An 18757-nucleotide genomic window follows, 5' to 3' on the forward strand; every position below is an offset into this window, starting at 1 on the left:
TTGTTTGTGTTAGACATGACGAAACGTTACTCCAATCTATAGTTGAAAAGTGGAAGTCCCCGAGTAACAATATGGGGGTGTTAGGATAAGCCGTTGTTAGTTCAAACAACGTATCGTGAAAAAACGAAAGAAAGGAGCTATTAGTGCTGGGTGGACGATAGCAACAGCTAGTGAGCGTGTGCGGTGAAGTGGCGAATAATTTCTAGAGGCGTTCTTATATTTACAAAAGAGCACTTAAGTTGGCGATGAGTAGCAATAGCCACACCGCCGCCACGGGTTCCATCACACCTGTCTTTGCAAAAAATATCAAACTCTGGTAGATCAGGAAGAATTTCGCAATCAAGTATTGTGGAATTTAACCATGTTTCCGTTAGTACAACAATGTTACTGGACGACGAGGAAATGAGGCTGCATAACGAATCCTGTTTGGCTTTCAGGCTGCGGATGATAGTGTAGAGCAATGACAGATTGTGCTTAACATGCTGAGTCGGCCTCAGTGGCTTTTGCACTTGCTGCTAGGATTGATGCTCGACAACCGACTGTTTAGCGTGATAGTAAACGTAGGTTTTTCGGCCAGAGGTAAGTTTGTCATAACGGAGCTTGAATGAAGATTGTTGTGCTTTTCCAAATTCGATTAGATATCTTCTGGCCAGGCAAGTTTCCGGGGAGAAGTCTTCGCTAATGCCGTATTCGGTGCCCTTCAGCTTACCGCTTGAGAAAGCGATGCCTTTTCTATCTTTAAAGTGGGTGAATTTTAGTATTATTGGTCTCCGTTTTCCCTCCTGAAAAGTTCGCGCATCGCTGAGCCCATAAAAAACCAGGTTACATCTTCGGGATCTGTTTTCTATCTCATTAATGTGGTCAGTCAGCACAGTTACCTGAGCAGCGCTGCTATTAGCGATGCTTTCTATGTTATTTACTTGGGACTTTATATTCGAAAGTGACAACAGGTCAGATTCAATCTTGGTCAATTGTGTACCGAGTTTGCTGAACGTTTTCTCATGATCAGCAATGGTTGACCTAATTGAATTTAGCTGCTCAAGCATGGCCGACTGCCCGGTTTGCAACGTCTTCAGAACATCAAGCATATCAGCAGGAAGTACAGTTGGATCATTTCTAGGTCCAGGATTAGTCTCAATATCTCCTGCCAACAAAAGTAATTTCAATAGCATGTGAGCACAGTCAAATACTATACAAAGAGAACGCCGTGGGCTCGGCAGCACGAGTAACGTTCGGTAACCAGTGCGTTTAGCGAAAAGGCAACAGCAATTTGTTACCTGCGTAGCGAAGAAGTGAAGTCGGTTAGGATGGCCCATCACTGACATGCCGCCAAGCCCACTGAGCGTGGCGATGGTTTGTCTAGGCTTTATATCGGAAATCCGAGGGAAGATGGCGCTGTCAATCGAAGATAGTGTGCCAGGAAGCCAGGGCGTCAGCCGATGACACTGCAGCAACAGAAGTGGCGTAATCTGTTATGCAAACTCCGATGTTCTGTAGAGGTAGGTCCGGCGCAGCTCACCATGGCAATGTGGGGCGTCGTCGGCAGGCAGTGGAATCCAGGCAGGCTGTTCAAAGCACGGTGTTAGCTTCAGAATGCAGGACAGCACCAAGAACTGCGTAGCGAAGAAGTGAAGTCGGTTAGGATGGCCCATCACTGACATGCCGCCAAGCCCACTGCTTTCTTTATGGAGGACTACGGTGGCTGTGGAGCCGCTATAGATATCTTTAAGTATTTTTACATATGGCTCGTCTACACCCTGATTCCGTAATGCCTCCATGACTGCTGAGGTTTCGACAGAATCAGACACTTTCTCATAATCAATGAAAGCTATAAATAAGGGTTGGTTATATTCCGCACATTTCTCTATCACCTGATTGATAGTGTGGATATGGCCTATTGTTGAGTAGCCTTTACGGAATCCTGCCTGGTCCTTTGCTTGACAGAGGTCTAAGGTGTTCCTGATTCTATTTGCGATAACCTTAGTAAATAGCTTGTAGGCAACTGACCGTAAGCTGATCGGTCTATAATTTTTCAAGTCTTTGGCGTCCCCTTTCTTATGGATTAGGATTGTGTTAGTGTTCTTCCAAGATTCCGGTATGCTCGAGGTCATGAGGCATTGCGTATACAGGGTGGCCAGTTCCTCTAGAACAATCTGCCCACCATCCTTCAACAAATCTGCTGTTACCTGATCCTCCCCAGCTGCCTTCCCCCTTTGCATAGCTCCCAAGGCTTTTTACTTCTTCCGGCATCACTTGTGGGATTTCAAATTCCTCTAGACTATTCTCCCTTCCATTATCGTCGTTGGTGCCACTGGTGCTGTATAAATCTCTATAGAACTCCTCAGCCACTTGAACTATCTCATCCATATTAGTAATGATATTGCTGGATTTGGTCTGTTAACGCATACATCTGATTCTTGCCTATTCCTAGTTTCTTCTTCACTGCTTTTGGGCTTCCTCCGTTCCTGAGAGCATGTTCAATTCTATCCATATTATACTTGCTTATGCCAGCTGTCTTACGCTTGTTGATTAACTTGGAAAGTTCTGCCAACGGAGTTACCACCGACTTATATTGCGCACTCTTTAATGATGCCCACAAGATTGTCGTTCATTGCTTCAACACTAAGGTTCTCTTCCCGAGTTAAAGCTGAATACCTGTTCTGTAGCTTGATCTGGAATTCCTCTATTTTCCCTCTTACCGCTGTAGGAGTTGAGGAGGACGTCGGGATGAAAAGCGTGGGAGGTTTATTTACATTATTTACGGTGAGAGTCAATTAACAGTCTTAGAGTCATTACGGGCTGGCAGCAACTCGGACGCTGCGGCCCGGGACAAGAAGCTCGAAAGAGATGAATCAAGGAATGCTCTAGGAATGCTCTCTTGCTGCTCCCGGTCTGTGTCTTTTAAGCCCTTCGGTGTCTCGAAGACACGTTACGTTCGGCCAATGGGCGAGCCCGCTCAGGTGACGCCATTTTCGGCCAATCAGTGAGCCTGCTCGGGTGTCGTCATTTTCGGCCAATGGTAGGCGCCCGTGCGATGGTGTCACACCCGGCGAAGAGGGTCGCTGTTTGGTCCTCGATTGTCCGAGGGCTTACTCTCCCTGTGGTCTTGTCTTGCTAACTTGCAATGCGCCGTCACAATAGGCAGATGGGGGGCGACGCTGCCATGTTTTCACGGCGCATTACAGCCGTCTTGCTTCGGGACCCACTTTACCCGCAACAGTGCCAGGCTCTTGCTTCACTTTCGGGAAGAGTCAAGCAGTAAATAGCTCCACCTGCCGCACATGAAGTGGAGGCCGCCAACTTGTTTGCACGTGCCGCGGCTCAGGAATGTGGTATCCGTGCTTCTGCGCTCCTTAATTAGCTGTGGTGCGATTCGATGTGGTCTGGTGAAATCGAAGTAGGCTCAGGAAACGGTCCCGTATCTGACACCGCTAACTCGTTGATCGGCTTCTTATGTACCAGCTTCTTCCGTTCCCTCCTCAGGTCTAGGCTAATTCGAGTTCTTACCATCCTATGGTCACTGCAGCGCACCTTGCTGAGCACGTCCACATCTTGTATGATGCCAGGGTTTGCGCAGAGTATAAAGTCTATTTCATTTCTAGCCTCGCCGTTCGGGCTCCTCCACGTCCACTTTCGGCTATCCCGCTTGCGGAAGAAGGTGTTCATTATCCACATATTATTTGGTTCTGCTAAGTCTACTATTAACTCTCCTCTGCTATTCCTAGTGCCTATGCCATATTCCCCCACTGACTTGTCTCCAGCCTGCTTCTTGCCTACCTTGGCATTGAAGTCGCCCATCAGTATAGTGTATTTTGTTTTGTCTTTACCCATCGCCAATTCCATGTCTTCATAGAAGCTTTCGACTTCCTGGTCATCATGACTAGATATAGGGGCGTTGACCTGTACGACCTTCAATTTGTACCTCTTATTAAGTTGCACGACAAGACCTGCCACCCTCTCGTTAATGCTATAGAATTCCTGTATGTTACCAGCTATATTCTTATTAATCAGGAATCCGACTACTAGTTCTCGTCTCTCCGCTAAGCCCCGGTAGCACAACACGTGCCCGCTTTTTAGCACTGTATATGCTTCTTTTGGCCTCCTAACTTCACTGAGCCCTACAATGTGAAATGTATCAAGATAAAATGACAGTCTCGCCGGAAAATCTACGGGCGCGTTGGTCGGCCGCGCTGATCAGCTCAGACCTCTAAGACCAACTTTGGGCCGTCCAGCGAGCCATGGAGGCCGCACGGGAGCAGCAGCTCTCAGTGGCCATCTAGGCGGCCCCAGGCCTGTGCCTCCGAATCGCCGGATTCCAAATAATGTTATCACATCACCACATACAAAAGTGAGCAATGTGCATTTGGTCGTTTCGTCTTAGAGTGCATCGGCATATTTTTAAACTCTGGCTAAAATTAGCTGAAACACCCTGTAAAATGCCCTGTTTGCTTTGTATCTAAACTACTGTCATTTGGTCTCGAGGACCACTACACAATGGAGCCTATTGATGCTATTATCAATGCAAAAAAGATTTTTGATAATAATTGAGAATGTGCCGATTCTGCCTCCTACTGCACAGCTCTATAAAAAATTTGGAATAGAGCATAAGACACATGCAAGTACAAATTGTTGCATGAATATTGCCTTAATAACGACTGTCATAATTTTCACTTCATAGGGTTAGTAAATCTCCATCAAAAAGAAATACCATATAACACAAGAACAACAGAAATGTGCAATGTTCTGTACTGTTGCACTAGTTATGGTCAGCGAATGCTTCATAACAAACATCCACGTTTACTAAATGGCCATAATAAAAAACAAATCTATATACACGAAGTAAAATTATCTGACTTGTATGCCAATTTGTATTTAATTAGATTCTGAAATGGGGGGGGGGGGGGCACTACAGTTGAATCTCGATAATTCGAACTTGAAGGGACCCGAAAATTTGTTCGAATTAAAAAGAGGACTTTTTCTTAGAGTACTCGATAACCATAGCATGATGCATGAACGGTGTGAGTCGGGAAATATCACTGCGCGTAAGCACACAGTGAGCAAGGTCCAGGAAACTGCCAGCCCCGGCCAATGCTTGCTTCCCGATAACAGATGAAAACGAAACTTCAGGGAGCAGGCTAAGCTGGCGCCAGGCTGGCAAAGGGGAGGGCACAAGTGGAGGGCACAAGTGGAGACCATCGAAGGTGAGGGTGTTACGAGGCAAAGCGAAGGGAGCGCAGTTGCGACGAGATGCACTAGGGAAGCAGATTTGCTTTTCCACCAGCTTGATCGATGGCACTTCCTTCTGCATGCTCATGTGCTTTTTCCTTCGTCTGCCGACAGATCGGTGTAGCATTTACGTTCTTCATCCTGCGTTCTTAATGCATCATGTCTTATGAAGTTGACGAAGTTGTTGCCACTGATCATAATCATGTTGGTGTGCTCCCTTCTGTTGTGGCATAGCCATGTGCAATAGATAAGGAGATAAAGAGGGCAGTGGTCAATGAACTCAATTTGTGCAATTCACGCTGTCACTTGTGTTTTGTTGACATGGTGGCTTTGCAGATCTTCCTTATATCATGCGATACCATTTAAGCAGGGCTTGATGATGCCTTTGTAGTTATTCCCTCTCAAAAATAAATTTTTCTTCTCCTTTTCTGAAGGACCGATATGGAGTGTCAGCAGTGGTGGCCAAAAAGTTTGCGGGTCTCATCAGTGTTGGGTAAGTTGCTGCAAGGAAGGCCAACTGCAACGAAATTTCGCTTGTGCTAAATTGCCTCTAAATGCTTAGCATATACTGTCAATGTAATCTTGGCAAGGCTGGTAATTGTCTATGTTTCTTATTAGCTGCCTTTAAATAACGCCCAAGCAGACGACGTGTGCATCGAGTGGTAAGTGGTAGCGATGTGGAAATGGCAAAAGTTTGAGAAGCGTACACAACTGCTTATCTCTCAATTGCGCCCAGGTGCGTCGCTCGCTCAACATGTGCAAGTTAATGGGCATCTCTCTCGGTGGGCTTATCTCATTGCACATGTGATTTGAGCTGTTGCACAAATGCCGACACATTGCATGGCCTTTGGGTGCTCGAACACGTACCCAAACCCAAGTGATGGCTTTACAGTGCACAAGGCTGCATAGAGGAAGGCTGAACAAATCTTTTCTGCCCCAGCTTTCAGGGCATAAGCATGCACCATGCTGCAGCAAGCAAATGTGACACAGACCAGCCCCCAAAGCATGTAAACTACCTTTGATGAAGCTGTACAAGCTACATTTCGGGAGCACAGTCACTTACACATGCAAGATCTGCTTGCGAAGCACTTTCTTGAGATATTATAAGTACTATAAGCTCCAATGGCACACAAAAAGCAAAGATAAGTTGTATTCATGGTTGATATTCTTGAGCAATCATTTCCGGTAGTGCATCATCTTCGATAAATTTTGCATGTCCCTACGTTGAACACATAAATGTAGATGACAGAAAGCCTTTCTGACCCAGCGCCAGAAACGGTGTCAGCAGGAACCATATGCTGGATTTGTCATGAAGGAGAATGCGACACGGTGGCCATGGTGTAGATACGAAAGGGGCAAAACTTTACTAAGGCTAGAGTTCTACCTGTCTAACCGTGACTTTATGTGCACTTTGTGCCAAGCCCATGGCTGTGCTGAAAGGTAGACAGCTCCAGTTGGCCATGCCTAGCCTCAGCTACATTTAATCCTTTACTACAGATGGCGGTAGTTGTCTGATTGGAAACAGAACAGCGCAGTTTTGACAGGTACAGCAGGGAGAATGACACGGATGAGCGCTGCTCTGTTTGTTCTGTTTCAAATATGGCTTACCAACTCGCTCAAACGTCCGTTTTAACGAGTGTCTGATTGGCTTACTTCTAGGGTAGCTAAAGTTAGAGCAGGTTAAAAGCGCAGATATACTCTGGTGTGCCCGGCAGCAGCGGGTGAAGTCGGATACGTCACGGCATAGATGCCAAGATCACTAAAATTCTACCCTCTGTATAGTTGAGTGCTTGGCCCGCAGCAGTGTGCCAATCAGTTATTGCTGCAGCACAAGTGTACAAGTGTGCGATGAGCGAGCGCTTTATTTGTCAAAGGTGCAAACATCAACACGCTTGCTTCAGTGAACCTGAACTGTATACAGTGAAACCTTGTTAAACCATAGTTGGCTGGAGCCCTGAAAATGTATGTACTAAACATTGGTACTGTTTAACTTAAATAGCATGAGATCGCCCACTTACCTGCCAAAAACTGAACTCAGGGACAGTCTGATCAAAGGGCAAGAACATGCAGTATTTATTCACTTCACGCCACAAGAGTTTTATTTTCGTTTAATGCCGTGGTGGCCTAGCAGCGATGACAGCGGCCTCAGACTTACTGAAGCTGCGAGCCAGCTTTTCAGCCAGCCCCCTCTTCTCTGCAAACATTAGCATGGCAGATTCCTTGTTGGCGCTGCATATTCTCCGTGCATGGGTGCGGTAGCGCTGCAGAAGTTGTGGGCCACCTTTTTCATTGCAGGTTGCTGTTCTTGTCCCAATGATTGCATTCATGAGGCTGACGCACCACACAGCTTCTGCCACTGTCGGGCCTGAATTGTCCATGCTGTCGTTTTCCGTGTTGTTCTCATCACTGTTGTCAGGCGACACTTCGGCAAACACAGAGGCAACGATGGCAATAAGCCAAACCTCGTAGCCGACATCTCTTTGAGGTCACAGCAGCGCTGCCGAGCAACTTCTTCACATTCCAAATGCCACATATTGTAGTCAACAGTAAATCCCTGTCGCAGGCCAGCGCCGACTTCGTGCCACATTCGATAGCACGAACAATGTCCCATTTTTTTTCTATGCTGAGCTCCCGGTTTTTTTTATACAGCACGACGCCACAACACTCTCTGGCACGGCCATGCTCCATGGGCACAGCTAGGCACAGCCATGCATGGCACCGAAATGATGTTGATGTTTATGTGGCTTCACATGCAAACGCACAGGGCACTTGGAGGCCGTTGTTCTGATCTCCGAGGCTTGTTGTTCTGCCAGGCCGACGATGGGGACGACGCACCACCGTGAATGCTCGACGAAAAGTAAAAACACTGCGTGTTAACCAATACGTGCACAATAAGCTGGTATGGTTTATGCGGATACAGAACACATTATGTTCAGTGGCCGCTGAGTCAGGGATTTGAGTTTACTACTACTTTTAAAACGGAACTACTCTTTAGGCAGGCACGGTTTAATGAGGTTTTACTATATAGGCCAGCATGCTGCTGGTCAGCCAAGCTAGCGTGCGATGCACTCTACTGCTGCGGCTGCTGCGTGAGATAGGATGTGTTCTATTCCTGCGCTGTACACGCTATACTGTAGAGCCTATACTGGATAGTGTCTGCGTTACACCAGACTATACCCACGCCTTTAGCTTGGTCAACCCACTGGGCTCTTCATCTCCAACTAGAGACAGAATGCAATGAGGTTCTGCTCGTTGAACGCAGACAACCAAGTACAGAAAACTGGCTTGACTTGAAGAATACTTCACATTAGAAGAATTTTGCTGCCGCACAATGGCCTGAACACAGCACATGAAGCAACTAGCAGTGTGTACTAACTGTGTGCCTAGCAAACGTACAGAACCTGTTCGCTAATAAAACTGTCACAATCCGCTCGGGTTCGTGAACGAGGGAGGGCTCGAGGCACCCTCCGTTACAGAGATGCCATGGATGACATAGATTACATAGATGCCAGCCGTCGTGCTGGCGAGTGTGCCCAACCCTGGCTAAAACAGGGACTTGAACTCGGTAGGGAGGGTGGGGGCGTCTTTCACCATATGCAAGCTAGCTTCCTGGTACTCTGGCAGACGAATGCCCAGTGCATGGATCCAATTTCGGCCCAGCAGCATCGTGAATGACCCCTTGGCTAAGTAAAGGGGAAGGGTTGCCTCCGTGTCGTCAAAGTGAACGCTGACCTGGGCCTAACCCTGCACCAGGGAGAGCTGCCTGGAATAGCTGCACAGCATCATGCCCGAAGCTTCGACGGACACGCTGGTGAAGGTGTGCTTGAACAGTTTCCCAGCCATGACGGACACGCTAGCCCCTGTGTCCAGCTCCATGGAAATGGGGTACCCGCAGACTTCGATGGTCAGCATGTACGGTGGCACGGATGACAGGACAAGGCCTGTGTGCCACATGTCGAAAATTGGCGGGTCCTCGACCACGACATGGAGCCTGCTGAAGAACTTGAGCCTGCTGCCGCACGCCCCCACCGCGTACCCTTTTGATAGCTACCCTGGCCGCGGGCTTGCGTGGAACCCGGGCTTGAACCAGGCTGCTGCTGCTGCTTGCTGTTTGTCCTTCCCCCTCGGCATACCCATGCCAGGTTCCCAGTTTTTCCCACACGTGAAGCATTGTGCTTCGGAGAACTGGCACTGTGAGGTGGAGTGGGCACCAGTGAAGTGGAGTGGGCACCACCGCAGTGACTGCAGGTACTGCCTTTTGTCGCCAACTTGTTTACCACTGCTTCCGCAGATGGTGAGCAGTCGCATGTGCAATCTTGCCGGCGTCCTCGGTGTCAGCTTCCATCGCCAGTGCTGCCTTCACAGTGTCGTCCAGCGAGGGGTCTGGTAACTCCAGGAAGCACGTTTGCATGGCGAGGTTGTTTATGCTGCTGAGAAAATGGTCCCGGAGCAACGAGTCCAGTTAGTCCCCGAAGGCGCAGGCACTCACTAACCCTCGTAGCACAGCAACGAACTGTCCAAGAGTCTCTTCTTCCTGGCGACTCCGGTTGTTGGAGCGGAAACGCTCCATTAGGGTGTGGACAGTGCCGGGCTGAAATGCGAGCGCAATATGGTGAGCAGCTCACTCAACGACAGAAAGCTGAGCTAGTTGGTAAGGATTCATTATGCAAAAATGAGGTGAGGCGTGCAGACAGGACACAAGAGTAGAGAAGTGGACAGCATGAACGCCGGCTATCAACTGACGGGAGCACTGAGGCGAAAAAAGAAAGAAGACACGAAACTCATCTGCGCAAGCTCAGGAATGGTATCACCACGTGTCAGTCAGGTACATGTGCCGGTCTACGTGAGAGATAACTGTTCAGGCATTTAATCTCTTCCTTATGTAAAGTAATTGAAGGCTGACTCACGCACGCACTTCTACCATTATAGATATGCCATGCCTCTACCATAAGTCCCATATCTTCATTCTGTACAATATCGCGCATTCATCTAACCCTGGCGTACAGTTACAATCTTGGCAATGTAGGGAAAGATTAGAAGGCGATCCAATGGTTAACGACCTTTTGTGTTCCATTAGCCTCTGATTGATACACCGTCCTGTTTGCCCTACGTAGAACTGGCCACAGCTAAGGGGAATTTTATAAACCACACCCATACGACAGTCAGTAAAACAATTATTGTTCTTCACTGGACAAATATCTGTTCTTTATTTGCCTTTTACCTTTTTCCTCTGTATGGCAGCACACATCTTACCTAGCTTATTGGGAGCAGTGAAAGCAGCATTAACATCATATCTACTTGCAACTTCTTTATGCCGGTGCGACACCGAATGAATGTACGGAATAGCCACTACTCTTGTTTTGCTATTACTGCTTTTTGTAATCATGTCCATCCCCCTCGAAACCAACTTCTTTAGGCGCTCAGCCACAGTGGCCACTGCTGCACTAGGATAACCTCCTTCTAATAGGCGCCGGACCTGCGCATTAAAACTGGCGCTCATTTTGTGCATGCAGGATCCGGTGAGAGAAGACTTAAGGCACAACATGGCTATTCCGTTTTTTACTAATTTAGAATGCTTGGATTGAAAGTTTAGCAATGGCTTCGAAGATCTTGGGGAGTACTGTCAACAAACATGATTTTGTTCGAAGATCAAGGAAATGTCAAGAAATTGAATTACGCGTCGCTGAGGAAATCCCTTGGTAAACTTTAATCCTTCCCCATAAAGTTTAAATTTCTCACTTACTGAGGTAGCAGCAGAATCAAATTCTTCCCTATTGCAGAAAATCGGGTAATCATCAACGTAACAAAATATCTTGATAACGTTATCACCTAAGGCTTTCTCTAAGCAGTTGTCTACCTTACTCAGGTAAATGTTTTTAAGAATAGGGGCAACCTTTGAGCCAATACAAATGCCTGATTTCTGCAGAAAAACGTCATCTCTCCACTCAATCAATGTCGACTTCAAGTACATTGAAAGAATTTCTAGAAAAGCTCCCGTGGAAACACATCTGTCAATAAAAGCAGACTCTTGCACTTGTTTTTTAATGCACTCATTTACGGAATTTAGCAACCTGTCAAGGAATAATACAGGTGTTCGATATCCATACTAAAAGCTGTACGATCACCAGGATTTTCCTCTCTCAAATACTGAACTAGTGCCTGAGAATTACGTAAGCAAAAAGGGTCTGAAAAAACTGGTGAAACTAAGCAGTTCTGTAGGTAACTAGCGACACAGACCTGCCATGTTCCTTTCTCTGACACTATAGCACGAAAAGGAATTTCTTGTTTATGGGTCTTGGCCAAGAAAAACAGTTCTAAGGTGAGGGATTTAGCTTTCTTGACATTAAAGACAAGCCTATCAAGATTGCGTCTTGACAAGAGGCCAACTGCATGTTGCTTAACTACCGAAGGCTCGAGTTTTACTGGCTGTAAATTCTTTTCTATGGCTGAAATCGCTTTTTCTGAAAACATGTCATCTGGCATAATTACGAAATAACCTTCCTTGTCAGATTTTACTGGTCTAAGTTTATGCTCCACAAGGTAATCAACTAACGGTCGGACAGGGTCAGGCGTCTTAAAATGAGAATTTGATTGTTTAATGCTAGCAATGCAATCCGAAATACAGCGTGGGCATTCTTCTTCCGGGACGAACCTGGTTATGCAGCGCGGTATGCTTAAAATGTCAACGGGTTTTATGTTAGGCTTAAAACATTGCTTAGGACCTAAAGCAAGGGTTCTTCTATGGTTATCACTTACGATGATGTCTCCAAGAAGCAGTACGTTATTTGATTGTGAATTATTAGAAAGGTGTTTCCTCTTACTTTGTTAAAGTTCCGGAAGTTTCATCCTCCATAGGAAGTCCGCGTGTTGCACGGCTAACTTATTCAAATCGGCGTAGGGGCGGTTCCAATGGCGACCGTCTCCCAGGGCCGCGCAACGGACCCTTAGACACTCCTGGTAGAACCTAACTTGGCGCCATGATTCAGTTGAAAGAATAGCTCCAATCCTCCTGGCACGCCCAGTTGATGGTTGAAGGATTGCATAGGAAATAGATGAACTGCCTTAACAGTTATCTCTCACATAGACTGGCACGTGCACCCGACTGACACGTGGTGTTACCATTCCTGAGCATGCGCAGATGAGTTTTGTGTCTTCTTTCTTTTTTCGCCTCAGTGCTCCCTTCAGTTGATAGTCGGCATTCGTGTTGTCCTCTTCTCTACTCTTGTGTCCTGTCTGCATGCCTCACTTCTTTTTTGCATAATGAATCCTTACCAACTAGCTCAGCTTTCTGTCGTTCTAAGCTATGCTTCCAATGGCACCATGTGCTGGATTGGCAGTGATAGCTGTCGATGCCGCGTGCGACGACTCCGAAGAAGATTTACTGGAACCAAAATGAGAAACTGAGTGCGCGCATGGGTTTTCATGCGAGACAGGTGGAAAATCTGTTCAATGGGTCAAGCACGTCGGCTTTTATACTCGAGTCGTCGAATGTTCCAGGGTAAGCGCTGGTGCCTGCGTGTCTTCCTGAAAGTACTACACAATTCGCGTCGTGCATACTTCTCAAATATTATATTTAGATGAAAAATGTCAATGAGAGAATTGTAGAGCTAGATGAAAAACTCCCGATACCGCTTTTTGTTGCTCAATACATGCTGCACAAAAGTTTTTCAGTGCGTGAAAGAAGCCAGCGAATACACACGAAGTGCCTTGAGTGTCCAGTCGTTCAGCAATTTTGTGTGTATTTATGGGGTTATAATATTTGAGAAGTTGGTTAATTAAGACGAATTATCTGATTAGGCAGAACGAAAAAAATAATCTGAGTATCTTCAAGCGATGGTAAGCAACATTACCTTGGCTCTGACCAGCCACGTAGCATTTGCATATTTATAATGTTTGGCTCAAGTTGCATGGGACACCCTGTATATGGGCGTTCATGTATGCATGTATATGTGTATATGCTCATATTTTTTTTCTTTTCCCGTTTTGTTTTGCTAGCATCATCAAATGTTCTTTCTTTTTTCCTTTCCTCTTTCTTTGTTGGTTCAACTGCAGAACCAGCATAATTACGCATGTGCACCCAATTGTTTTTGCAGTGTATGCCCCACTGCTGCCTGTTGTAATGGGAGTGGGAACTCGGTCAAGAAGATTGTCACTTTTATTCCCACCCCCTCCATCATCATTTTTTTGTACTGATGGGAAATGAACATTGTTATTACCGTTATTACTTCGGGCATTTCCAGAGGCAATCTATCCGTCCGTCCGTCCGTCCGTCCGTCCGTCCGTCCGTCCGTCCGTCCGTCCGTCCGTCCGTCCGTCCGTCCGTCCGTCCGTCCGTCCGTCCGTCCGTCCGTCCGTCCGTCCGTCCGTCCGTCCGTCCGTCCGTCCGTCCGTCCGTCTGTGTCTGTCTGTCTGTCTGTCTGTCTGTCTGTCTGTCTGTCTGTCTGTCTGTCTGTCTGTCTGTGGATCTATCCATCCATGAGATGGAATCAGAAAGTCTTAGCCCTTATGTTTTTTTAGCCAAATTATGGCTGTAAATGGGGGGGGGGGGCGAAGTCAACATACCCACTCCAGTGATGTACCTTTCTTGGATCGGCGCCGTCTTAGCTGCCAGTAGCTTTGCGGCACCTTGCTGCTGTCAGTTGTTGAAGATGGTGGTTGTGCTTCATGTGCATGGTCTACGAGCAGTGAAGTGTAATTTGTTTTTTATGGAGTAAGGAATGTAGGCCCATCAAAATCCACAGGGAAATGCAGTCCACAAACGGGGAAAGCTCAGTCGCTCTACTGAAAAAGTTCCTGGCAGGACAGTGATTCACAGCAGTCTGATGGTGGTTCCCACAGTCAGCTGGATGAATTCCACCACAGGGGCATCTCAAATTTAGTGCTGCGATGGGACAAATGTCTCAACTGGTGTGGGGACTATGTGAAAAAACAGTGTAAGGTACGTGGAATAGTACATATATTTGTAATTACCTATATGTACCTTACTTTGGCTAATAAAAGCTCAGTGCCCTTCCGCTCTATGCAGAAGGATGACCAGCGAAGCTGTATGGGCCCCTTAATGGTAAACTGCACCTCCACCGCGGGTCTTCCCGGCATCGCACTACCTTCGAGATTGGCCCACATATGGGGAGTTTTGTGTCTGCACAAGGACACGATCCTGGGGGAGCTAGCTCTTAACAGCTTCGCTGTAAAAATAGGGACAAAGACTTTCTGATTCGCCCTTGCATATAGGTTTGTTTCTAAATGTTTTCTCGCCTACCTGGGTCATTGGGTATTCTGTGGTCGAATGCTTAGCGCATTGGGCTGCTGTGCTGAGTTAACAGGGTTCAAAACCAACAATCGAACCACCTTAAGTAATTGAGTATATGCCAATGCGTACATACTTGCCACTCTTTCACGCCGACATGGGTCACTGTAGATGCAGGACCGGTTGCCACCAATGTCAAAGAAACTTCATAATGCCGACTTGGAGTACTGGGTGTGTGTTACTCGGTCCGTGATAGTCTCCAACGAACATCTTCGACGCCAACTTGGCTAAGTAGGTATGTGATACTGGGTGTGTGCTGCTTTACGATGGCGATCCCTTCTCCGATGCTGGGCGGAATAAAAACCATATTAAAGGATTCCTCAAGGACAGAAACCCTCTGCATTAGCAGGCTGCACCATACAAGCACCGGGTATGTGTTGCTTTTCAATGAACGCCTTTCACGGCAACACTTTAGTGATATGCACAGTGAATGCACTAGATATGTGCCGTTCTTCAATGAACCTATGGCCAACTGGATTTCTCAGTATGTGCCACTGAGTGTGCGAAAACCGAGGGAAGAATTCTCGGTGTTCGTAGGCACTGGCGCACCATACTTCTTGTCTCGATGCCACTACGTGGCGCAGTGCATCCAGATAGAAGCATGAGAAAGGCGCCCGGTTGTTTCATGGAGCATTTTTCAGTGTGCACATGTACCGACGCGCCATGCGTTTTGGAGGCCATGCGCAGGCTTCATGGCGATGGCACTAGATGGTGCAGAGTGGTCTTAGGGAAGTGCGAAAAAGATTTCCGCTGTAGTACATGCCTTGTACATGCCTTTCTTCGGTAGCGGCAAAGCGTTGCGTCGCGATATTGATTCACTGCTACCGCATTACCATCGACAGTCATTGTGAGATTGGTTCTGCTGCAATTTCTTCTCAGATTTGGTATGAAAAACATTGGTTCTCACAAGTATTTTGTGAAGCACCCACTTGCATTTAAAGCATAAAATTTTCCACAGAAGCTACTGTATGTCTAAATTATCTGAAATGGGAATTTTTTGCAGTCCAGAATTTCTTTGCGGTTGGCCTTTAAGACCTGCACAGGCATTGCTACCTGGAATTAACTGTAGTTTCACTTTCTGCATGTGCATTGTTAGTATCACTTGGATGTACAATGAGCGAGTGGTATTCTTCTTACAGCAGAAAGGAGGACGAGGTGAAGAAAGTGGAAGAGATGCAGCCAGCCATTGCCACTGAGGAGCTCGAGCCACTTCCTGAGGAGTACTTAACTGAGCCAGTCAGTGTAGCTCAAGGTGGGTCCGCTGGTGTTGATCTTTGTGGACTCATTATGTTTGCCCAGCAATGGAAGTAGTTCACCGTGCTTCTCACCACTGCTATGCAACAGACAAGACATTACTGGTCATAGACAGCCCACACTGTGTAGAATTTTCAACTTGATTGATATTTGGGACTTTGTAGATGCACCTTCCAGATTTTCATAGAGTTAATGTGTATTGGTGACGAATATAAGCCTCAAAGTTGGACTTTTCAGATTAACTTGTTTGTCTTGAGATGCGCTATGAGAGCTTGGAAGCAACCCTTTAGATTTCCTGCTGGCTTGGCTTCGAGTAGCTTGTTCTTGCCCTTGACTAAGCGTGTTGGGAGACGCCACCTCACAGCTTTTTTTGGCACAGCACTATTGTTGTCCTCAATTGCCTGGGAGCTGAAAAGTCCAAAAAAAAAAAGTGTATATCTCCAATGGGGTATTGCATGGAGGAAGAAAAGGTGAGTATCACTTGACAATTTAGAAACTTAGTCATAATGAAAAAGATTTTTCCTAGGTATACTTTTTGATGCTAAATACATTCTTGAAAGGGATAGAACAAAGAAATACAGTGAATTGCCAATTGGCACTTCACTGTCTTCCTTTGTTCTGTCCCTTTTCAAGAATGTATTTTGTGCCACAAGTATACTCAGGAAATCTAAGCACCAACTTGCCCAAGAAGAAGTCCTTTTGGAAAAAAAATATGCAGATCCCACACGCAGCAGGAATTGGTTTAACTGAAGCTATTGGTGGTTTGAGCTGAGACCGTGCAATATAACGGGACACAAAAAGGCAATGGCACTTTTTCACGTCTTGTTATTTTGCGCTGTTTCCGCTCAATCCGTAAACCTACTAGCCCAAATGTTTATGCTTCTGCTTTTACTGACGTTTGCAAAAAACATTGTTCACTTTTAGAGAGCATTCGAAAGTTTAGTGACACATTGTCACCAGGAAATGCCTCACTTAGCATAAACTTGTGTCACATGTGGCTCCTGCTTTTCTGGTGTTTGTGTACTTGTGCAATATTACCCCGGGGACGTCAGCCAAGGTGGCAGGTGGCAAGGTGGTTAATTCAATTTTTCAATTAATTTGATCCTGGCTGAAGGTCTTTGCCAGTGCCCATGCATTCCTATGAGCACTAACTTTTGTTATTTCGATCCTAAAATTGGCCTTCGCCACATAATTTGAACTTTACCTGTAAGCACGCATGTGCCTGACCCCTATAATGATGCTGGTAGCGATCTCTTTAGTGGCAGTATCTGTCCCGGCGGTGCTTAGGTGACAGAGGGTGCATTGAGCACACATCATCTCTCATCGAAAACACCTATTTTTGAGCCGCCCTAGGAAGATTTTCAAACAGTAACCATAGCCCACAATGTTTGATTACGGTATTTACCCGATTCTAATCTGCACTTATTCTTTTTTTTTAAAGAAAATTGTGCTGCGAATGGCTTGTGCGGTGCAGTTGGACATGATACCAAAACTGCCCTCGCAACATTGGCATCCTTTGCTGCATAAATAGTATGTGCTGTGGCAAAAAGGACTTTAGAAAACTTGCTGCCACTGTACAGCAATTTTTCTTGCCAAAAAATCAGGTGCGCATAGATTTCTACTTAGTTTAGGAGGTTTAATGTCATTGCTATGTTCATCATCATCATCAGCCTATTTTATGTCCACTGCAGGGTGAAGGTCCCTGCAGACTCCAATTACCCCTGTCCTGCGCCAACCGATTCCAACTAGCACCTGCAAATTTCCGAATTTCGACGCACCACCTAGTCTTCTGCCACGCTCTACTTCATTTCCCTTCTCTTGGTACCCATTCGGTCACCCTAATGGTCCAACGATTATCTAATCTGCACATTACATGACCTGCCCAGCGCCATTCTTTTCTCTTAATGTCTCTTAGAGTATTGTCTATACCCGTTTGCTCTCTGATGCAAACCGCTCTCTTTGTTCCATCGCTCTTTGCGCGGTCCTTCTAGGGCATCTACGAATTGGGAAAACCAGGAAAACCGGGAATTTTCAGGGATTTTGAGTAGTCTGGAAAAACTCAGGGAAAACTCGGGGAATTCGTGCCTCTATCAGGGAAAATTAGCTGTAATTTTATTGAAAGGGTCGAAAGTCGCGGTAATGCTGGCTCGAGTACAGACAGGAATCATAATGAATCGTCTTTGACGCCCTGTCATCGGCTGGAGGAGTTGCCAGTGTACAGTCGACGACCGACTTCCCGGATTCCCGATAATTTGGACGGCTTCAGGCACCGCCACCACGTACCACATAGAGTCAATGTATCAGAACGTCTGAAGTTTTCAGACGCAAGAACTCTTCGCCATCCGATTTGCCGGATGTTTTGCCGTGACCGCAGATCCGAAACGGTATTAATCAAAGCCACCACCGCTGCCATTTGATTACCTCACTGCCTCGAACCAGTGCTCTTGCACACAGCCGTAGCCACTACTGCGGCAACGTTAGGCCTAAGTGCTTCGACATTCGCTATGAAGCTTCTTGCCATTGGGTGCCGTGTTTTTTATTGAAAGAACTCGCTGCTGTCAGCAATGGCACACACTCTTCGTGGTCCTTGCGATTGGCTTAGAAGCTTGGAAAGCACGGTGCGTTGCATAATGCTGGTTCCCAAAAGTCAGCTTCGCCTCGATAGAGAAATGTTACTTGGTGAAGCATACGCAAAAGTATTGCAGTCAAGCATAATAAGTGTGGGTAGGGCCTATTGCCACGGACACAGTGTGTATTCCTTTATTATATATGCATGCACCCGGTATTTCCTGTCATAGTATGGGCACCAATATGCCTAATACGCGTACCTACAGGCCTTCAGAGCATTTTTGAATGAGCCTGTGGTGGTTTGAGCCCCTAAGGGCAGTAAATGACATGCATTTATTTTTTCCCACTTGCCGATTTTTCGGACGTTTTCGTGGCCCCCAGGGAGTTTGAAAAATCGGATGT

General features: G+C 46.5%; 1 protein-coding gene across 7 annotated transcripts in view; it reads left to right on the forward strand.

The window, feature by feature from the left end:
• The window catches only part of DCTN4-p62 (dynactin subunit 4), a 446441-nt gene that overhangs the window by 148437 nt on the left and 279247 nt on the right, over positions 1-18757 (forward strand). For all 7 annotated transcript variants that reach the window (XM_075678493.1, XM_075678497.1, XM_075678495.1 and 4 more), the window contains exons 5-6: positions 5661-5719; positions 15673-15785. In XM_075678493.1, coding sequence (XP_075534608.1) covers positions 5661-5719; positions 15673-15785 — 172 coding nt within the window. The remainder of the gene's footprint in view (positions 1-5660; positions 5720-15672; positions 15786-18757) is intronic.

This window comes from Dermacentor variabilis, unplaced genomic scaffold (assembly GCF_050947875.1).
Source record: "Dermacentor variabilis isolate Ectoservices unplaced genomic scaffold, ASM5094787v1 scaffold_24, whole genome shotgun sequence".
NCBI lineage: Eukaryota > Metazoa > Arthropoda > Arachnida > Ixodida > Ixodidae > Dermacentor > Dermacentor variabilis.